Genomic DNA, 21,554 nt, shown 5'->3' on the forward strand with positions numbered 1-21,554 from the left:
GGAGGGGGGTTGGGGGAAGAACATAACAACGCGTTTAATTCAACACTTGATAGCATTGATTTATAGGGGGTTTTACCGTGGCGAAGCAAAGGTGCCTAGCCATGGCAACTAAGCATCTAACCCAACATTTGGTAATATTAAACTCAATAAGGGTTTTACCGTTGCGAAGCGAAGGTGCAAAACCATACAGTAGTATTCAACAAGCAGCAAAATCGGGTTTTCATTTCCATTTTTAATAAGCTTACCAGCAACATAGCGCATCAAAATTTGCATGAATCAACTTTACCAAAATCAATAGGCTTCTTATTTGAATTAAAAATTGCTCAAGCTACAGAACTGTCTTTCCAGTAAATTGCAGCAACCAAATATGTGATTTATGCCGTGTAAATAAACTCTATAAAGCAATACATAACCAAATTTTACAGTTTTCGAGTCTTCGTATCTTGACATGTAGACCTTTCTGAGCCACCGGAACAACGCCAAACAATTGCACTCGAGTAGTAGTAACTTCCTGACACCTTTGCTCAACTTTTTGGGGACCAAAAAAACATGAACAAAAATCGACCAAAAAGCATGAGGTACCCCTCATAGTTTTCATCGAAAATCAAACGATCGCGTTTTTCACCTTGAAACTGAAGACGTTTACTATGGTATATATTACATCAAAATGTTTCTCTCGATCCAAAGCAACCTCTGAAACCACTTTTATGAGGTGTTCAAATGCAAAATATGTCTATTTTCGCTAAAAACCTCATTTCATATTGTATTAAATTGCCCAATAGTTTCAGTCAAAACACTTATTACAGATAGTACCATTGGAAGCGCCTTGAAAAGTACTTCAAGAATGTATTAGGAAGCGTAGGATGATTATCACAATTTATATAGTCGAATCTCATAGAATAGATTAAAGAAGTCGAAAAAAAGACAAAATCTGTCCAATCCTGAACAGAAAAAAAAATAAGCGGTATTTGAATTGATATTGGCGGCGGCGGTGGCTTGCTGCTGGCTGACCTAAATGCCTTTCTGTTGATGACAATGATGATTGCGATGCTGATTGAATGGCGATCATGGAATTGAAAGGGCAATTGCTTAGCGCAAATACTTTTTTTTTGGGGAGCTTTGCCTCATGGAGGTGTCTTTTGCAATGACAACATCTCAAAAAAGTCATTGTAGATCTTATACAAGGCCAGCTTTATGTTGCCATCTCAAGAGCAACGCGAGCAGATGGTTTGACAATACTACTATCAAAAAATGTGGCACGAACGGAAAATGTAGTAATATACAAATGCTGCATAAAACTTGAACTCTTTTTCACATCGTTTCAATAATAATTTTCGTCAATAACAGTGTATAAGCAAAAGGAGGAGGATGCATGGAGGAATACCTCCCCTTCTGACTCTAATATAGCCTTTCTTCACTATTAATTATTTGCTTAAAATCTACTTGATATGCCAGGTTTTTATTATCTCTGATTTGGAATGTGTTTGGCGAGAGCCCACTAGGCGACACCGTCATCGAGTGTAGCGAGATTGATCGGCTAGTAATAAAATACTGCACTTGAAAGACTGCGCAAGCAGTGTCACTATCATATTCTCATGTGTAGCATCTTGACAGTTCAGAGTAGCCTAGTTGCTTTTGCCCAGTTATCCGGTAACCATGGTAGTCATCCAGATTCAAATGATGCCACTGCCACATGTTTCTTGTCAGTAGACATTCTTGTTCGTCTCATTTGCATGGCTCTTATCTACAGTTGTGATTTTTGGAAGACCTCCCACAAGGTTGTTATGTGTAAAATTAGGGCTTAATTTCTTTTTATTCATAGTTGCCATCTTAAGCGGTAGAACCCAAGACGCCCATCTTTTCCAATGAACGAGGACCCATCTCTTCCCATTCTTGTTTAGTGACCCACCAACTATCCTTATCCTTCATAATATCGGCAAGTACAGCGCCACCGAGGTACACCATGTGCTTACGTCTAGGGGGATCTTCGATACGAATTTTGAATTTCTAGGATTAAAAAAGCGTTATAATGCCATCTCATCATCGAAAGATATCAATATACGTACATTTAATCTACTTGCGTCGCCATTGAGCACATTTGTGAGGTAAAGTTGCTTCATTTCCTTTTCTAAACGACTGGGTAAACCAGGATACATGGTTGAACCACCAGACAAAACAATATGCTTGTAAAGATCGGCACGAATATCGATATCGGCGGATTGAATTGTGTTGAAAAGCATCTCTGATAATATAGAAACAAGTTAGATTCACCCCATCACAGTTAAACTTTGTACACCACTTACCAGCCATGCCAGGAGCCTCCACATCAATCAAGTTGGGCTGGAACAAACACTCAGGAGCCTCGAAACGCTCAGATCCTACCTTGATGACACGACCATCGGGAAGCTCGTAGCTTTCGACTAATGTTGTTGTTTCGTTACCCAATTTTTGATCCAACTCAAGGTCGTAACTACATGTATCGAGTCCTTTCAATAAGCAGCTATTCATGCCAAGGTTTCGATGTAAGATCTACCTGACATAACTGAATTTCTCTTTGATTTGACGAACAGTTTCAAAATCAGCGGTACGATTGAATGCATAACCACGCAAGAGTAATAGCTTGATCAAATATCTTGTGACATGACGGCCAGCAACATCAAGACGACGTGTCAAGTTTGCAGGCGCATAGCCTTGATAAACAGGTACCTATAGATTCAGCACATGAGTTTTAAAATAGTCTTGGCTTTTCGTATAATACACTCACAATATGTGTAACACCATCGCCAGAGTCAACAACGACACCAGACATCAGACCTAATAACAGACAATAAATAAGCACAATTTGCCATAGTAACACATATAGTTTAGCTCTCTACCTTGTGCAAAAAGAGTCAATACAGCTTGGATAGCAACATAGATACCCTGGAAGCCATATTCCTCAAACATAATCTCGGCCATTTTTTCACGGTTCTGCTTGGGATTCATGGGAGCTTCGGTTAACAAAATCTTTGAGTCTCTTGGATCAATCTTCAGCTGTTCGTCGAAAGTATAGTTCCATAAATGGCGCATATCTTCCCAGTTACGAATGATACCATTTTCCATGGGATACGACATTTGAAGGATGTTTCTAAGCTGAGCAGCCTCCTCACCGACCATAATATCCTTGACCTGGAGGTCACCCACTCTTTCTTCGGCACGCAGGATAGGACGGCCTACAACACTGGGGAAGACATGCTCAGGGAAGTTGGAGCCTGCATAACCGCACTTTACAAACTACAAGTAGAGAAACAGCAAGAAGCGCGTTTTTAGACTTGGTTGAATACGAAATGTGTGCCGGTTCACTTACACCTGTACCGTTATCTACAACAAGCGTATTTGTAGCATTCATTTTCAACTGCTGTTTAGGTTTTTAATGAAATAAGAAATTAAGAAAAAGAACAAAAAAGATAGGTGTGAGTATGAGTTGCTTTTGGTTTGCTTTGTGAAGCACAACGATTAATTGAAGCTCCATTTCAGCTCTCTTCAGATGTTCATTAAATACCCGCATCATGGTGAAATTACGTCAATGCCACTGTGAGATGTAGTTACAAAGTTGGATGCTGAAATACATTAGCATTTGTAGGTACCTTGGCATTGGAATTGATTTCGAGAGCAATTGCAACATTGGATTAGTAAGAGGATAGATCAATGTAGATACAATGACAAATGCAAGGAATGCTTGGTTATTCTGTGATGCCTTTGGTCCAAATCCTTGGTTCATAGCTTGCGTTGCAGCTGTCTATTCAATTTTATGATGAAAACAAGGCTTCAATCCCTCGCAGCTACAGCAATGTTGTAGATCAAGAGCAGTGTTCATCCACATTGGGTCGTACATCAACCAGACATTGAATCGAGCAAGCCTGCAATGCCAAGTTTCTCGACAAACTTACCAGTATTATGAGGTTCAATCACTTGGATGCGGTGTCATTGTGTCTCCTATATCACTTACAGCTTCATCGCTCCAAAAGTTTATCAAATGGAACAGAATCTTGAGTCAAATTCATGACGTAGACACTATTCCAGATGTTTAGAGCCCCACCCCCTCCCCTTTCAATTCAAAGACCCCTCGAAAAATTCTGGGGAAACTAAAAAAAAAGTTAAATAAAATTCAAGGTGGGCAAGTGCTCTCTCTTTTGTCTCAAACAATATCTTACAACAATGCTTAGAAACGTTGCTCGTATTGCCCGTCCTTTAGCTGTTCGTAGCTTGGCTCCTGCTGTAAGCACCGTTTTGACTGAACAGAGAAAGTTGGATGTAGAAATGTAGATTGTCTCGTATTATCATCCAATCACCTAAAAAAAAAAAATCAGAAATTTTTACATTGCAACATATTTACCATACATTTGTCTACTCACATACATACAAGCATACACCTTGAATCCTATCAGTCGGACAGAGGATCACTCCTTTTGCATCATATAATCACTACATGCCAGTGTCTGCTACAAACAACCTTCGAATGCCTTGAGATGACTATGATACGAGACGACTTCATTTCTGAACCCATCATTTTCTCCCAAACTGTGATCCAACAGGTTACTAATGAACATTGATTTTTCATGTAGGCCCGTGTCAACCTCGGTGCTATTGCCACTGCTGCTCGTGGTTATGCTTCCGCCAAGCCTTCCACCTCTGAAGTCTCTTCCATCCTCGAACAACGTATCTTGGGTGCCAACTCTGAAGTTGACCTCCAAGAGACTGGTCGTGTCTTGTCCATTGGTGATGGTATTGCCCGTGTTTACGGTCTCAAGAACTGTCAAGCCGAAGAAATGGTTGAGTTCTCTAGCGGTCTCAAGGTAAATAGTCTTTGTCATGTCTATATTGTTTGCGTGATTTACTTACAGCTCTGTTTAGGGTATGGCCCTTAACTTGGAAGCTGATAACGTCGGTATTGTCGTCTTTGGTAACGATCGTTTGATCAAGGAAGGTGATACTGTCAAGCGTACTGGTGCCATTGTTGATGTCCCCATTGGTCCTGGTATCCTCGGTCGTGTTGTCGATGCTCTCGGTAACCCCATTGATGGTAAGGGTCCTCTTGACACTGTTGGCCGTTCTCGTGTCCAAGTCAAGGCTCCCGGTATTTTGCCTCGTCACTCTGTTAACGAGCCCATGCAAACTGGTATCAAGTCTGTTGATTCCATGGTCCCTATCGGTCGTGGTCAACGTGAATTGATTATTGGTGATCGTCAAACTGGTAAGACTGCCGTCGCTCTCGATACCATCTTGAACCAAAAGAACTGGAACAACGGTTCTGATGAAGCCAAGAAGTTGTACTGTATCTACGTTGCTGTCGGTCAAAAGCGTTCTACTGTTGCTCAACTCGTCAGAACTCTCGAAGAGAACGGTATGTATAAAATGTGTTGAATGAGAGATTGATTGTGTGTATTGAAAGGTTGAATTAGATGCCATGAAGTACACCATTGTCGTTGCTGCTACTGCCTCTGAAGCCGCTCCTCTCCAATACCTTGCTCCTTTCTCTGGTGCTGCCTTTGGTGAATGGTTCCGTGACAACGGTCGCCACTCTTTGATCATCTATGACGATTTGTCCAAGCAAGCTGTTGCCTACCGTCAAATGTCTCTCTTGCTTCGTCGTCCTCCCGGTCGTGAAGCTTACCCTGGTGATGTCTTCTATCTCCACTCTCGTCTTTTGGAACGTGCTGCCAAAATGAACAAGAGCTTCGGTTACGGTTCCATGACCGCTCTTCCCATCATTGAAACCCAAGGTGGTGATGTCTCTGCTTATATCCCCACTAACGTTATTTCCATCACTGATGGTCAAATTTTCTTGGAAGCCGAACTCTTCTTCAAGGGTATTCGTCCTGCTATTAACGTTGGTCTTTCCGTCTCTCGTGTCGGTTCCGCTGCTCAAACCAAGGCCATGAAGCAAGTTGCTGGTTCCATGAAGCTTTTCTTGGCCCAATATCGTGAAGTTGCCGCTTTCGCCCAATTCGGTTCTGATTTGGATGCCTCCACTCAATTCTTGTTGAACCGTGGTGCCCGTCTCACTGAATTGTTGAAGCAACCTCAATACTCTCCCTTGTCTATCCAAGCCCAAGTTCCTATCATCTTTGCTGGTGTCAACGGTTATCTCGATAAGATCCCCGTTAACAAGGTCGTTGATTGGGAAAAGGACTTCATTAGCCACGTTGCTACTCAACACAGCGATATCCTTGAGGAAATCCGTGCCAAGGGTGTCCTCTCCAAGGAACTCGAGACCAAGCTCCGTGATGTCTGTGATAACCATGCCAAGGGTTTCTATTAATTTATAGTATGATATAACAACTTTTTTCTTGTAAATGCAAAAGAAAAGATGACATAAAAAGAAAGAGAAGATGAAAAAGCAATTCTACACTTTGTTATAAAATAAAAATATAATCAACATCAAAATGCCTGTTAAAATGCGTTGTCAGAAGGAGCGAAATTCTTGACGATTCAGGTGCACGATGGCTTCTTTGTAAGCTGCTAATGGTTGATGTGATGGAGAGCACTGCAGATTTGGGTAAATTTGAAAGTGGATTAAGGGTGAATCAAAGGGTATTTTGAACGTATAATTAAAGGTGGATAATGGAGGGGCTGTTGGGTGGATATCCACCTTTAATCCATTCCAGTGCCCTTGTGTAAAGAATTTCTTTGCCTCTGTTCGTCACATTTGCACACTCGAGTTGTATGACATCCAATGTCAACTAGTAAATCAAAGAGATACTGAGGTGGTGCATTCGCTACATCTAATAATCAAATACTACTACATCTATTCCTCGCACTTTTAGCTCACAAACAACAAAGTGCAGCCCTAGACTTGATTGAATGAAAGTTATTCACGCCAAATCAATACTCGAGATAATCTAGTCGTTTGGAATTTTATAAAGGTCTAGGATTTATTCATAATCAAAAAAAGCAAATCTCAACATATTTAGTTCAATGCCATACAAACTGGTTTACCAGAGTAAGGGCAACAGGGATTTGCAGGGTCTAAGCGAAAAAATACTTGTCAGAATACTGCTGGCTATGTCAAATAATGAGATATCTTACTCTGGAACTCGCAACTGGAGGGACATGCTTTAGGACAAGGTTTGAAAATAACTCTGGGACATGGACGGTCCAAACAGTTGGTTTCCTCAATACCATCATCTTGTTCAGAAACAACGGTATTGCTTCTGACGGTGGAATCAGATCTCTTCTGGTGAAGTGGCCAGTGCTTGGGCGTTTCATTTGGACAATGTGGAGGGTGTGTCTTGGGGCAAGGTACATCAGGATAGATGCAGGTATCACGGCATCTCTTGGGGCTGTAAACATGGATTAGACACATGGTGCTGTCTATCATAAACTAGCACTTACCAAGGAACAATGGACAAGATACAGATTTCTTGGTCAGGCTCTGCGATAGTCGTATCGTTCTTTAATGCAGAAGCAGGGGGCTCGATCGTAGAGGCAAGGACAGATGCTAATACAGTAGCAATGGTAAAAAAGAGAAGCTTCATAATATAGTCGTAAAAGAAGACAAAAAGGCGATAATAATATCAAGGAATGAATGTAAAGGAATTGATGAAATTTATACTATAAGTTTCACAGCCCAGGCATACCACGTTCCTAGAATCATGGCCATCTTGCTTTGCGGGTACATGGTGCAAACAAAGGTAGCTGGCATCAGTAGTGGTCTCGTTCTTTTACATCAATGCTACCTGTACCGTGAAAAGATGTTATAAACAAAGCATACGGCATCATGTCCAGTGGTTGAAAAATGAATTTCACACACATGCTGGTCCATCCTGCTCCTATAAGAAATCCATCGTCAATTCACTTCATTTGCCATGGCATGAATGAGGCTGCACCTATGTCCAGTCTGACGCATCGTGATCTGTGTACAAGCACAATGATGCTGGTCGTAATAGCTTTACATAATGCATTGGTCGATATTCAAATTTGCATTGTATATGTATTAAATATAAAATCGCTTTATTAAACAAAAATCTACGCTTACAAAAAGTTAAGACCAAATCCAAATTGGAACTTGGGTTCAGGTAAATCTGTGGAGCTATATTTCAAAGGTATACAGTAGTTGAGTTCGATTCTAGCAATGCTGTGGTGGAAAATCAGACCAAAACCAGCAGAAGTACGAGGAGTCTCACTGAGAGCCTTGATAGTGTCACCAACGCTGACACCCTTGGTGCTGGAGACAATACTACCAGCATTGGCAAAGGCATGAGCTTTCACAGGTAAATGAGTCAATCCAGGAACAGAGGCAATCAAGCTAGCACCAGCAGCCCAATAGCCCTCTCCACCAACAGGTTCCTCTGTATGGCACAATCAATACATGTTGTCAGATTGAATGCTGTCCAAACTTACCTGTCTCTCTAATACCGCCCATCTTGAAGCCTCTGACAGATGTAGGGCCACCCACGTAGAAACGATCAGAGATTTTGGGCCCATCGCTGCCCTTGGGAGCGTCCAACACGGTAGAAAACAAACCAGCTCTGAAGCTCGTGCTAAGAATGAACTTGGCGTCGTCCTTGCTCTTGCTGTCGATCAATGACTGATGACAAGACGCATTCAATTCATGCTTCAAGTAGTTGGTATCACCACGGCCACCCAAACCGGCTAATTCTTGAAAGATGCCAAGATAATGACCTTTGGTAGGAAGCACAGCATCATCGCGCTGATCACGGACAAATGAATGGAATACAGACGACTTTTCGTTGGTACCTGATTGACTGCGAACACTGTGACATAACAACATTAGCCATCCAATCCATACAGAATCATGCAGTAACTCACCCTGCAGTGGCTGTAGGCAAAGCAAGAACGTCTCTATGTGTTACGGCATAAGCGACTTCGTGCTCACCGTATTGAGTCCAACCCTTGAGACGAACACCAGTTGCCTTTGCGCTTTCCTTGTAGGCGTTGATTTGAGAATGGTCTCTGATAGAGCCATTTACAAACACACCAATCTTAGTATTAGCATTTCCACGGAAAGGTGTTTCAATGGCACCCTTGATTTTATATCAGCATGAGTTACATGATGCTGTCCTTAGACGCTTGAACCAGACTTACCTCAACTGAAGCCTTTGTGCGATTACCGAATGCAAAATTGGCAGAGACGGATTCAGCACCACCGAAAATGTTGCGCAAGCCAACACCACCGTTCTTTTTTACATGCTAATTAGATTTCGATACGACATGATTAATGAGCTGCTACACACTTACCAATTCAGCTTGATTGTTTCCAACATTGACCTTGGTCTCGAACAAACCCTTATCTTTTTCCTTCAGATGGAGTGTCACATCGACAGTATCAGCAATCTCGTGGTTAGTATCAAGGTAGATCTTGATTTCATCGAAAATGTCGTGCTTTTGCAATTGTGCAGCAATATCTTGCACTCGCTTGAGCACTTGTTCAGTAGTATCAGCATTGAACACATTTGAAGTGACGCTGTTCAAGAACGAGTTGCGTGTGGCATTTGTGCCCAAGATACGCAAGGCATTGACCCGAAGAGGTGCCTCGGCGGGGACATGCTATTTGTATATGCTGGATTAGTACGCATACTTAAAGCCGTGCGCTTTATCTCACTTACAGGAATAGGTGTGTCTGAAAAGGCTGTATTTGACATTTTTTATGCAATTATCAAGAAAAAAAAAAAGAGAAAATGTGTGGGGAAACTTTCGACAACACAACAATCATTTAATAGTCTCTGTTTGAGATGTATTTAATAAAGTCACAGCAATGTGTGTTTATTGAACTTTGACGTGATGTATGATGATTTGGATGTCCCCCTGCCTCAAGATGCTTATATTATACCGCCGAGATCTCGCTCTAAATTTGGATCTACATCCACTGGACTTGTAATTAGCTGATCTGCGTATCCCATCTCATTGACTTGCGAGTTGTATCGTGCCCTCTTTGATGTAGGTGTTGTAATGCTAATCCCCAATGCAACACATCTTGAGTTTCTATTCAGCATGTCATGATGATCTCATCTTACCTGTTTTGACGTCGCAACCCTCTCATGTCCAGCCTCAAGCTGTGCTTCCTTGCCTTAAACATTTTTACCTCGTCAATGATCGTCTCCCTCATCTCTTCGATAGTATTCAGTGACTCGAAAGAGAAATCAACGGTTGCAAAATGTGTGGGCTGAATCAACATTTCAGTACATAAATTGGAAAGCATAGTAGCCCGTGTATACCTCATCTTCTGGATCATGAAATAGCTCGAAATATGGGTGATCCAGGGCATCCTCAACCTCTATGCGAGACATTGGATCAAATGTCAGCAGCTTTTCCAATAGATCAAGGGCTGTTTCTGTTGCATTGGGATATAATTGATCAAGTGGTATCTTTGCAAATCTTTCCAGGCTTCTAATATAGGTTTGTGCCTACTTGAATGTCAGTCAAACATGTGTGTTGCAGTGATATTCGGTGATTTTACCCTTTCGCTGCCTATGCGGTTCAGTGTGTCATCGTCAGGCGTTCCCAATATATACAAGATTTGATTCAATTGATCCACGACTATACAACAGCGATGAGCATGACATTCACAATATTTGCTACACCTACTTACAATCTCTTCCTTTAAACAGCGGTTTACTGCCCAGTAGTTCAGCAAAGATACAGCCCAAAGACCACATGTCAACTATATTACATGATGTGTGTTAAAAATAACCTACTCTCTTCTACGTTGAAGCGCTCCTTATTAAAATGTTATATTACTTGCTTGCTTTTGTGTAACTTCTAAAGCTCAACATGATCTCAGGAGCTCTGTAATATCGGGTCGCCACATACTCTGTCATGAATCCAGCGTCTCCTTCCTGTCCACTCTTTGCATCTACATAGCCACGAGCCAATCCAAAGTCGCAAATCTATTTATAGCGTTGTTGGCCATCTCTTATATCTATTTTTACATTGTTTGTATCTTTTATACCTTGAGCTCGCATTTGGTATTGACAAGCAGGTTACATGGCTTTAAATCGCGGTGTAGAACCTATTTCATGTGTTAGTTCAATGCTTTTACATTACTGTAGCAGTGCTTACGTTGGCACTGTGAATGTACTTGAGCCCACAGCATGCTTGATAGATGAAGCTCTGATAGTGCTCATCTGTCAATGGCTGACCGGATCGAATAATTTGGTGCAAATCAGCTTCCATTAGTTCTTGATACAAATAACTATTCACATGTACATATCAGTCAACAGGGTCGTGATCCATAACCAAAGCCCTTACATTTCGTTGAAGTCTGAGTAGTCCACGATATCCATATCCAATAAGCCAATAATCTGTGTACAATGTGTGAGTCCTCGTATATGCGACCTCTCTTCTACCTATATCTACATTCTTGTGTCCATTGAAATGCTCCAGCAGTTTGAGCTCTCTCAATGCTCGTCTGGTCAATATGGGTCGTTCAAACAGTTTGTTGACCTGTTTCAGCAGCATTAGTCTTGACACTCACAGTGCCATGACAAAAAGGTACCTTCTTGATTGCGCATTTCTCTCCATTTCGCGTATTGACTGCTGCACTGTGTATCATGTAGAGATGTGTTTAGCATGCCATTTGAATGCGTCAAATCACTTACCAAACAATGCCATATGCTCCTTGTCCAATCTCTTTAACAAGCTCGTATTTCTCGGCTACTTGAAATGTTTGGCTAAAGCAGCTCAATGTATGGTATCCCATACTGTGTCTAGTTTTAAAGAAAAACGGGTTAAACAAGAGAAAAAGGAGAATTGATTAGCTGATTTTTCAAGGCACAATGGCAATGTAGGATTTGGGATATTTATTGCTGTTGTGACTCAATCATTTGGCTGTGCTACTCTCAGATTCTCTTTGATGTGATACAAGGGATCAATACATTTAACCTCACAAGATGCACATACTCGAGTAAGCTGAACACTATGCTGATTTCATAGTTTGACAAAATCATGAGTTGTATTAGATGCAACTTATCCTGCCGATTCATTAGTTAATCTGTTTAAATGGAGCACGCAGGCTGTTAATACTGCATGCCAACTATATGCTTCAGTTGGCAAGAGTTGTATTTTGTCATTACTTACTGCGTACACGGATATGATATGGACCACCTAGTAATTTGAGCTGCCGAGCTATGGATTACCTAATTTTATATTACAGTTTTACTAGAAGCAGACTATCTATTGCGTAAAATGTCCAGTGTGCCTTACAACCGCCATCGTCTCACTAATAAGCTGTATCACTGTGCTATGATACAGCGATACAACAGTGCCACTTCGCCTGATATTTCTAGCTGAATATTTGGATGTAACAGCATGCTCTGAATCTATATCACTGCATACAATGTCTTTACGCCTTTGTATCATAACAAAACGCGCCTGTTAACAAGCAAATGTATGAAACACAGCTACATCCGACAGTTCTCTAGCCTTCATATCTTGGCATGTAGGCCTTTATGAGCCACCGGAACAACGCCAAACAATTGCACTTGAGTAGTAGTAACTTCCTGACACCTTTGCTCAACTTTTTGGGGATCAAAAAAACATGAACAAAAATCGACCAAAAAGCATGAGGGATACCTCATGGTTTTCATCGAAAATCAAACGATCGCGTTTTTCACCTTGAAAATGGAGACTTTTACTATGGTATATCTTGAATCAAAACGTTTCTCTCGATCCAAAGCAACCTCTGAAATCATCTTTGTGGGACTTTGATATGTAAAATTTCGACATTTTGGCCAGAAACCTCTTTTCATATTTTCATAAATCATTTAATAAGTTTATTCAAATCATCTATTTTACTTGGTACCATTGGATGCACCTTGAAAAGTACTCCAGGAAAGCTTAAGGAAGCATGCGGTGATCATCATATTTTACTTAGTCGAATCTGCAAAAATAGCTTTATCGAATTCAAAACCATCAAGATTTGTCCAATCTGGAACAAAAAAAAAAAAAAAAAAAAAAAAAAAAAAATTAGCCGGAGGTTTAATTGGTTTTTGCCTTGGTTGGCTGCCAAACTGATGCTTCATCTATCTTGAAATTATGAATGAAGGCAGTATCTATGAAACTAGTCAGAATGCAATTACGAATTTAAAAAGAGGCACTATAGTTTACTTATAATACGGCTTATTACTCCAACTGAGTACCTTGGGCATGATTAGTTTGAGACTTGCAAATTGCTTATCCAAATGCGAAACGCAACATTGTCACCTACTTCAAATGCTTGTCTAGATCTTTTTATTTCATGAACCTCTTCCATACACTTGCCAAATAGCATGATGCAGCATTGTGCTAAATAATAGTTTCTTTAAATTCCAACGGCATGTTCTCTTCTGGATAAACATGTAAATACAATCGAAAGGAAATGTAATACAGGTTAGGGCAGTCGAAAAGCTTCGAAAAGAAGAAAGAAAAAAAGACTCAGGAGTACATGGATGTTGCTAATTGAATGTTGCAAAAGAAAAGTACGAGATGCTATCTTAGCACTGGTTAACTCCAATCAACTAATCCCAGTGCTATTTAGTAATTGAAAGAGAACAGGACATTATTTTTCTTGTCACATGGCAGCCCCATCGAAAAAAAAAATCATACACCATTTATGAACGCACAGACATCTTTCCATTCTGCAAATGCTAGAATTCTCTTTTAGATTAAATAGTGCAAAAGAAAAAAATATCTTGATTTGCGTAGAAAACAATGAAAAGAACACATCTTTATGGCTAAACAAATAAAGCGCACCATTGCTGTATTGATCGACTTCTGTAATTGGATTTTCTATCGACAAGAAAGATTTCCAACCTATAGAGGGAATATAGCGTGGAAAATCAAGATTAAGAAAAGTTATTGGTTTAAGTCTCCCAATTAGAATTGAGAGCAATGGAAAAGATACTTTAGAAATCAAAATGATTTTCCATTTATCAGTGAATGAATATAAAAAGAAGGCTTTGCAAGCTTGTCTTTTTATTTTATTTTTCATATAAATCCACCTATCACCCTAAATTTTTATAATGGGATTCCAGCTCACACCATTTGATTTTTATTCTTTTGAAACGCAGTTGAATCAATTAGCATCGAAAATCATCACCAGTACTAGTCAGTTACACATTTGGACAAATAAATTGATTGAATTCAGAGCATTGCAAATGGATGGCTTGATTGTAAGTATTTGATCTCTTTTATGGCGTAACCAAGATGGCCAATTATCAAATAAATAGGACGATAATGATGAACTCAATGATCGAATCGACATGATGGAAGACTACGTCAACAACGGCAATCTCATCCTCCAAGACATGGCACAAAACGTGATCTATGCTAAGCAAATCTACCAAGAAAATCAACAAGCAACATCAATGACAACACAGCAAGAGAGATTCTTGCGGTACCACTCGACCATTATGGACAAATTACTCTCACATTCACCCACTGTATGATATACTCTCGCGCCTTTCTTCCTGTTCCAACTTAGACTTTAACACTTGTATTGATTCACTTCTACCCTTCTTCTATTTATTTATTTCCATTTTCCTTTCTGTTTACGCTCGCTTACTTATAATCATTAAACTACTGCATATCCTAAATCTTACTGATTGATGATCTAATTACTGTCATGGATATATATCGTGTGGTCCTTGATTGCTTACACATCTTGTTAGCATTTTGTGCTGATTCCCCGAAATGAGCAGAAAATTGAGACATTTGTGTTTAGTCGCTAATTTAGCTTGTAAATTTGGCAGAAATAAACCAGTGTCGTCAAATCACTAGAATGGTTAGCAGAGATCATCGATATGGTTTAGTGCCGTTTGGGTGTAACGAAAATGCAATTTACAATAAATAGCCATAAAAACATTAAGCGGTGAACTCTTTTTACAATAGAGGCCAATAGAGATAATGGCATTGTTGATGTGATGGCAAATCTATACACACACCAATGCTGCAATGCAGGACAATTGTTGTAACAGCATACCGCCCCAATATATAAATAACCGTACTGTAAAATGAATTGCTTACCTTGATGAAATATGGTCATTGCGTTATATACCATTTTGGAAGCAATTTCCAGTTACTTGCTGAAGATGTCGCGTGGTTGATTCGGGCAAAAAAATCACGCATTGACGAAAAGAAATAGAGCAGACTGGATGAATACTGAAATACATGATAAAAAGAAAAAGAAAAAGGGTATAATTATGAAAGTTAGGTTAATGATAATTGCATAGAGTTTATATATGCTCTTCTTTTTGTTGACATTGCAGATGAAAAGGTCTAGATTTCTCTGAAGAAAGCGGGGGGGGGGAGGGAGATAAAAATAATGGATCAGGTGAAAATCTAGGTTCTTCATCAGAATGTCTTTTTTCATGTCGTCTTGTTCTTGCTAGTTGGTGAAACAATGGCTCATCCTTACTTACTAGCAGATCAGACATCTTTGAGCGCTACTGCTAGGCATGCTAGAATGGCCAGTAAATGGACCCATCTCTGATTCAAATGCCATGAAACATAGCTTGGGAGAGAACTCATCAGAGAATACCGGGCTTTTATTTATTCCCTACACCCGTGCAGGTTTCGTACCACGTACACCCCTTTTTCTCTTTCTCTTTTTGATCCCGGGTTGCCTTTAAATTTGGTTCACCCAAGAGAAATTGTTCCACTTTCTCTCTTCTTTTTCTTCCTTCCTCTTGACCTTTTCTCAACATTTCCCCCCCATTTTTATGTTATTTTAATTCACAAATAACATAAAAAATCGCAGCACCACATATTCGTTTTGACACTCCAATCTAAATTTGCAGTTACGGGTTCTCTATCCGACCTGGATAGACGTAGTAAACGTAGAAAAATATCAACACAAAAGCCATCAATGACACACTCGCGTCCCTTGCCGTCTCCTCCAGATTTGAAGATCCAGGACTATGAAGAACTAAACAACAAATACATGATAGAGCAACAGCAGCAAAAAGCAATGCCTTTGTCGCCGCCACTACAGCCCACTCTTAAACCATCTCCTCCTTCAGCATTACCCTTGATAAACGACCTGTCCCAATTTCATGCATTGGATATCATACATGACCCAGGTTACTGTATGTTCAAAATCCAATTGGACAAACAGAATACTGGTAATTATGTATGCACACAATGAAAAATGGAATGTGTACTGACTTATGACAGTAGCTGCTTTATGCTATTTACCAACTAGATGTAAAAATATTGTCGAGTTTTATCATATTGTAAATATTACTACCTTTCGCCATCTAGTGTCTATACTCACTTTATTGCCGTTATAGGAAATACCAGTTGCATATCGACATCAAGGTCTAGGCGATCTTTTATTGTATCGAGCATTCCAATGGGCAGAGAAAACACATTTGCTAGTGATACCAACATGTCCCTTTGTTCGCAAATATTTAGAAACACGTTTTCCCGACCAAAAGAGTGGAGATTGGTCATGTATTGTCCTGAGCGAAACACCAAAGGCCTCATAACGACACCAACAGCAGCACCATTATAGCCCATTCACTTCATCCCCAATGCATCTATCATATAACATTTTAATTTCTTTATCATATCTTCATCTCTCTTGTTTTCTCTATTAATGCAATTCCCTCCTATATATTATTTCCTCCTCTTTTTTTTTTTTTTTTTTTTTTTTTTTTCTCTCTTATATATCTCTCAACTCGTTCAAAATCCATCTCGCTCTCTTTTGTGCCGTAGCAAGCGACTCTACAAATAAATTATATTCTTGTGCGCCAGCCTTTTCATTACACAGTTACAAAATGTGTGTAAATTAAAATCAACAAATAGTTTTACTGGCGAAATCGTTTCTTTAACATGGAGCTTCTGAACACAAACTGTACAAGATCGGAAAAACAGCCTCTCTGTAATGGACAAGATGATAATTTACACATGCTTTGTTTTGATTCCCATGATCAGCACCTAGAAAAAACCATTGTAATCAAAGTGAACGATGTACAACGAATGACAAGCAATGTATTTTACAGTTTGAGAATGTCGCTCTAGAACAAGCCATGTATTTATAGGAACTACAAAATCACGGCAATCTATAATTAGCCTTTTTCGCAGTAATCATGGAGTGTATATGCCATCGCATTGTGCTGCCTCTTAACGGAAATCTATGATATTTTATGCAGATCAGCCTAGATTTTTAGCATCATTCAAAAAGATACATGTCTGATATAGTGGCCTTATTTCGGCTTATGCTACTATACATATTGGCCGCGGGGGTGGTACAACCATGATTAGGGTTGGCTCCAAGTAGTATTTTTATTTACTGTTTGGAGTCTTGATCAGATATTTCTTCAGATAATCGCCTAAAATAAATCCATGGTGGTACCATCTTAAATTCCTCGTACCAGGCACAGATTTACCTCTCAGCAAGAAATGCCAAACAATCAATGCCTCAGAGCTGTGTCTCCCCCTCCCCCCTGTTTCTCCCTCAGACGTGTTTTGAGGCACTCAGGCACTATGTAAGATGTGCCGCTAGTGCTTCATTTGATACAATTCAGGGCAACAATGAAACGTAACAAAATAACATTTGGCGCAGCAGGAGAGGAAAGCAAATGTAACTATGATGCTTTGATCAAACGTCTGTGCCCTGTATTTCATCTTCTTTGGATTGCTCCTTCTCTAGTTGTTCTCCTCCTGGAAGTACTGACTTATACGGATTAGGATGTTGGTATATGTCTAATTGATCTGGCAGTATACATAATGAAACAGAGTACCTATTCAATTGACTGACTGACTGATTGTATTCATGGACAAAACCCCGCAATTTCTTTCTCTCTCTCTCTCTCTCTCTCTCTCGTGCCTTGATCAATTTGTTTGTGCTTGGCGAGAACAACCATCTGTCAATTCTTTGTGCACTAAGGAATTCTACTTGATACACTAGGCATTTTATCACATGAAACTCCCTTGAGACCTTTTAGAAGATATGTAGCGCTAATGGTGATACACTTTCTTCACTACTAGTTTATACATCACGTTTCATATACCATATCTGTGATGATAAATCATGTACACTGTCGATAAGCGTTTGAAATCAATCAAGCAAGGTATGCCATTGATATCTGGCAGCAGCTAGTTTTGTAGCAGAGAATATAGCATTACTTATGACTTGGATCTTCTCTCTGTTCTTTTTGCCCTAGAATAAAGCGTGTAGTAGTAGCATCATATCTTACAAACCTTACACAAGTGACCCCTCTTTAGCAAACCCCCTTTCATTTTTTGTGTATTAAGGTTGGTCGCACAGGTTGACCTTTTTTAAAAAAAGAAGTTAGAATATTACTTTCTCGTTCTCCTTCTTTCTTCTCTCTCTCTCTCTCTCTCTTTTTTTTTATATTCTTTAAACCAACATAGAACAGGACTATTCCAGGCACAATGGAAGAAACCACCACAACGACAGCCAATCAACCAAATCATCGTCGAAGATCGAGTTCCATGTCGGCTACCAGGCAGCAACAGCAGCATAATAACAAAGAAACGCTCAGTCGCAAGCATTCTGAGCGACACCAAGTAATGAAGATTCAAAACTATGTCATTTACAGAAAGACAATTGGTGCTGGATCAATGGGAAAGGTCAAGCTAGCTGAATGTCTCACAGATGTCCACAAGCAAAAGGTAAATTAATTATAATATTTAAGCCCTTTTTAATTATACAACATATGTAACTCACACTAAGCCTTCTTTTCATTAGTATGCAGTGAAGATTATGCCCAAAGTGGACTTGGGTTCTATTCCTGCATCAGCCAAGCCAAAGGATCCAAAAGACACGCCTGAGGAACGTGAGCAGCGCACTATTCGAGAGATGGCCATCATGCGTTTACTGAGACATCCGAACATTTGTCAATTGAAGGAATACATTACAGAGGGAGACAAGTATTACATGTTTCTGGAGTACGTGGACGGCGGTCAGCTGCTGGACTATATCATCAAGCATGGAAAGTTGAGAGAGAAACAAGCGAGAAAGTTTGCCAGGCAAATTGTAAGTGCACTGGATTACTGCCATCGAAATTCCATCGTCCATCGAGACTTGAAGATCGAAAACATCCTCATTACACAGTCAGAGCAGCTCAAGATCATTGATTTCGGCCTGTCGAATGTATATTCACCCACACAGCAGCTCAACACGTTTTGCGGATCACTTTATTTCGCAGCACCCGAGCTGCTAAGAGCAAAGCAGTACACTGGCCCTGAAGTAGATGTTTGGAGTTTCGGAGTGGTGCTGTATGTACTGGTCTGCGGCAGAGTTCCATTTGATGATACCAACCTACCAGCCTTGCATGAAAAGATCAAGTCGGGTATTGTGGAAGATTATCCTGATCACCTGGGCAAAGGTAATGCAACAGATTTGCCCATTTAGGCTATATGCTTTTTATTGACATCACAGGGTAGATTGCTTGGATCTGTTATCCAAGATTTTCGTGGTTGATCCCAGTCGTCGCATCACACTGTCAGCCATTCAATCACATCCGTGGATGAACAAGGGCTACGAGGAGCCCATCCGCAACTACTTGCCTCATAGGCAGCCGCTCGAGCACATTGATATGGACATTGTAAACGGCATGGACGGATTTGGCCTCGGAAGTCCTCAGGAAATCGCAGAAAAGCTGCAAAAGATCATTTCATCCGCTGCGTACCAAACGGCCGCATTAAAAATTGATCAAAACTTTCAGAAAAAGGTCAGCGATGACCAGTCTCTTGCAAGCAAACCTCGTTGGAGAAGAACACTGTCCACTCGAAAGAAGACGGTGATGCAAGATGACTTCCAATCGCTGCCAGCCATGTACGACCCACTTGTATCTATATATCATCTTGTCAAGGAAAGACGAGAATCAGATCAGAGAAAAAAGCAGCTACTGGAAGCAGAACCAAATCCGCTTGCCCTCAGCAGATCTACAAGCACATTGGTTGTCAGCAGGCTGACAAGCGATGCTACTGGTGCCAGCAACAATACCAACCATACCCGTGGATCATCGCCACCTCTATCAAGCGTGACCCCATCTCTCACCAGAAGAAGAACATTTGATACATCGAAAAAGTTACCTGATTTGCCTTTGCTCAACAAGACGTCAACCAGAGAACCTGGCACGCCCATTCCATCAGCATCACTCAGCAGAAGCGAAAAAGTCATATCAACAACAACATTGATAAGAAAAAAGAGCTTGCAGACAGTGCGAAAATTTGGTATCAAGCTACCAGGTAGCGTACATCAAGAATTATCCCCTCGCGCATCAGCTGACGATGCAGCAGCACCACAAAACGCCCCTAAAAAGACTTCCAATACGAGTATCATTGATTCATCGCCTTCGTCTTCTGCTACAACGACTACATCCAACACAGCAAACACGACAGCGACAGATCACTGTGCTACTGCCAACAAGTCGACTAGCGCAACCAGCATCCCATCTACTACGCCTCGAAAATCCAACTGGCTTAAACTCGAGTTAAGCAACAACCAGCAGCCCCTACAAAAGCGTCAGTCTACCAACTCTACATCTTCTACAACTACCAGCAACCGTCCGTCTTGGAGAAAACTGTCGATTAGTAGAAAGAGCACTCGTCATTCTATAGACCATTCCACAAGCAATTTACCAACTCAAAAAGATACCATGTTAGCGGACAAGGCTTCCAAATTGGATGCGCCCATCAAGAAATCAAATTCAGTCTCCTCGACCACGCAATACACTGGTAATGGTAAGTATGCACTTGCCATGTAATCTGGCAGACAGTTGACATTGGTGTAGGTCTCTCCTCTCATCAGCAACAACATCCGCAACAAGCACCACCCAAAATCGTGATGGTTACTAGTAAATCAGAGCTCATTCAATCCTCGTCTTCCTCTCGAAAAAAATCCATATCGAATAACCCAAAAAGCTTGTTCCACTTTAACCGAGGCCATCTTATACGCACCACACCTACTCAAATGATGACAGATCTGGTGCACGTTCTTGAGCAACTAGATGTTGACATTTTGGCAAAGGAGCAATTCCAATTCCACTGTCGCTGTGCATACCCTGTTTGGTCAAAGTATCTGCAGGAAGGCAATAGCAACAACTCTGATAAAGCACACAACAGTAACCAGCATGGTGATCTCCAGTTTTTGGTTATGGTTTATGAAGCAAGATGGGCAGGTGGTAAGATGGGTATCAAAGTGAAGGATGTGGATGATGGTAATTTCCACACAAAGCAAGTGCTTCGAAACATCTATCATGCTATTCTTAGCGATATCAATAGCATTCAAAAGCGCTCTTCCTCATGATGACGATCCTCTTTTCTGCAACCATTTATCATCAGCTCTCTCTGAACTGTATTACATACAATTTATTTAACATACTGTATTACCTGATCATATTACTATTTAATTTGCCTAATTTAATAAAAGCTACATCAATGCATGTACTTTAGCCGATTTCTTTGATTATTATTAAAGGATCTATTATGTGCTAAAGCCAGTTACGTAGAGTCAACCGATAGATAGAATTTGCCTGGGTTAGATGCCCTCTAATTATGATTATGTTGCCTAGATTTAGTTAATTCTTTCTAGGCCTACTGTG

The 21,554-nt window shown here is 40.4% G+C and overlaps 9 protein-coding genes across 9 annotated transcripts; 4 read left to right on the forward strand and 5 right to left on the reverse strand.

The window, feature by feature from the left end:
• Window positions 1-1,830: 1,830 nt before the first annotated feature.
• ATC70_002490 (uncharacterized protein) lies at window positions 1,831-3,388 on the reverse strand (the record flags this gene model as incomplete). Its single annotated transcript, XM_064821864.1, has 7 exons — window positions 1,831-2,007; window positions 2,067-2,242; window positions 2,304-2,470; window positions 2,534-2,706; window positions 2,765-2,814; window positions 2,877-3,273; window positions 3,347-3,388. 7 exons carry the CDS (start codon window positions 3,386-3,388, stop codon window positions 1,831-1,833), a joined length of 1,182 nt encoding a protein of 393 aa, XP_064681550.1.
• Window positions 3,389-4,197: 809 nt separating this feature from the next.
• Window positions 4,198-6,301, forward strand: ATC70_002491 (uncharacterized protein; the record flags this gene model as incomplete). The annotated part of the gene is made up of 4 exons (XM_064821865.1): window positions 4,198-4,257; window positions 4,605-4,835; window positions 4,894-5,383; window positions 5,442-6,301. The coding sequence occupies 4 exons, from the start codon at window positions 4,198-4,200 to the stop codon at window positions 6,299-6,301; spliced, it is 1,641 nt and encodes a 546-aa protein (XP_064681551.1).
• Window positions 6,302-6,949: 648 nt separating this feature from the next.
• On the reverse strand, window positions 6,950-7,517 carry ATC70_002492 (uncharacterized protein; the record flags this gene model as incomplete). Its single annotated transcript, XM_064821866.1, has 3 exons — window positions 6,950-7,008; window positions 7,069-7,322; window positions 7,375-7,517. The coding sequence occupies 3 exons, from the start codon at window positions 7,515-7,517 to the stop codon at window positions 6,950-6,952; spliced, it is 456 nt and encodes a 151-aa protein (XP_064681552.1).
• A 496-nt stretch (window positions 7,518-8,013) lies between these two features.
• On the reverse strand, window positions 8,014-9,644 carry ATC70_002493 (uncharacterized protein; the record flags this gene model as incomplete). The annotated part of the gene is made up of 6 exons (XM_064821867.1): window positions 8,014-8,330; window positions 8,383-8,756; window positions 8,812-9,026; window positions 9,088-9,180; window positions 9,241-9,549; window positions 9,609-9,644. The coding sequence occupies 6 exons, from the start codon at window positions 9,642-9,644 to the stop codon at window positions 8,014-8,016; spliced, it is 1,344 nt and encodes a 447-aa protein (XP_064681553.1).
• Window positions 9,645-9,821: 177 nt separating this feature from the next.
• ATC70_002494 (uncharacterized protein) lies at window positions 9,822-10,658 on the reverse strand (the record flags this gene model as incomplete). The annotated part of the gene is made up of 5 exons (XM_064821868.1): window positions 9,822-9,954; window positions 10,017-10,165; window positions 10,218-10,406; window positions 10,460-10,539; window positions 10,592-10,658. 5 exons carry the CDS (start codon window positions 10,656-10,658, stop codon window positions 9,822-9,824), a joined length of 618 nt encoding a protein of 205 aa, XP_064681554.1.
• A 78-nt stretch (window positions 10,659-10,736) lies between these two features.
• On the reverse strand, window positions 10,737-11,701 carry ATC70_002495 (uncharacterized protein; the record flags this gene model as incomplete). The annotated part of the gene is made up of 7 exons (XM_064821869.1): window positions 10,737-10,889; window positions 10,952-11,011; window positions 11,062-11,194; window positions 11,251-11,303; window positions 11,359-11,445; window positions 11,498-11,543; window positions 11,601-11,701. The coding sequence occupies 7 exons, from the start codon at window positions 11,699-11,701 to the stop codon at window positions 10,737-10,739; spliced, it is 633 nt and encodes a 210-aa protein (XP_064681555.1).
• A 2,299-nt stretch (window positions 11,702-14,000) lies between these two features.
• Window positions 14,001-14,426, forward strand: ATC70_002496 (uncharacterized protein; the record flags this gene model as incomplete). The annotated part of the gene is made up of 2 exons (XM_064821870.1): window positions 14,001-14,150; window positions 14,208-14,426. 2 exons carry the CDS (start codon window positions 14,001-14,003, stop codon window positions 14,424-14,426), a joined length of 369 nt encoding a protein of 122 aa, XP_064681556.1.
• Window positions 14,427-15,844: 1,418 nt separating this feature from the next.
• On the forward strand, window positions 15,845-16,466 carry ATC70_002497 (uncharacterized protein; the record flags this gene model as incomplete). Its single annotated transcript, XM_064821871.1, has 3 exons — window positions 15,845-16,100; window positions 16,156-16,211; window positions 16,269-16,466. 3 exons carry the CDS (start codon window positions 15,845-15,847, stop codon window positions 16,464-16,466), a joined length of 510 nt encoding a protein of 169 aa, XP_064681557.1.
• Window positions 16,467-18,378: 1,912 nt separating this feature from the next.
• Window positions 18,379-21,259, forward strand: ERG1_1 (Squalene epoxidase; the record flags this gene model as incomplete). Its single annotated transcript, XM_064821872.1, has 4 exons — window positions 18,379-18,618; window positions 18,695-19,334; window positions 19,393-20,694; window positions 20,745-21,259. 4 exons carry the CDS (start codon window positions 18,379-18,381, stop codon window positions 21,257-21,259), a joined length of 2,697 nt encoding a protein of 898 aa, XP_064681558.1.
• Between the last annotated feature and the right edge of the window lie 295 nt (window positions 21,260-21,554).

The sequence above is a fragment of the Mucor velutinosus genome (assembly GCF_035048745.1).
Source record: "Mucor velutinosus strain NIH1002 chromosome Unknown tig00000093, whole genome shotgun sequence".
Taxonomy (NCBI): domain Eukaryota; kingdom Fungi; phylum Mucoromycota; class Mucoromycetes; order Mucorales; family Mucoraceae; genus Mucor; species Mucor velutinosus.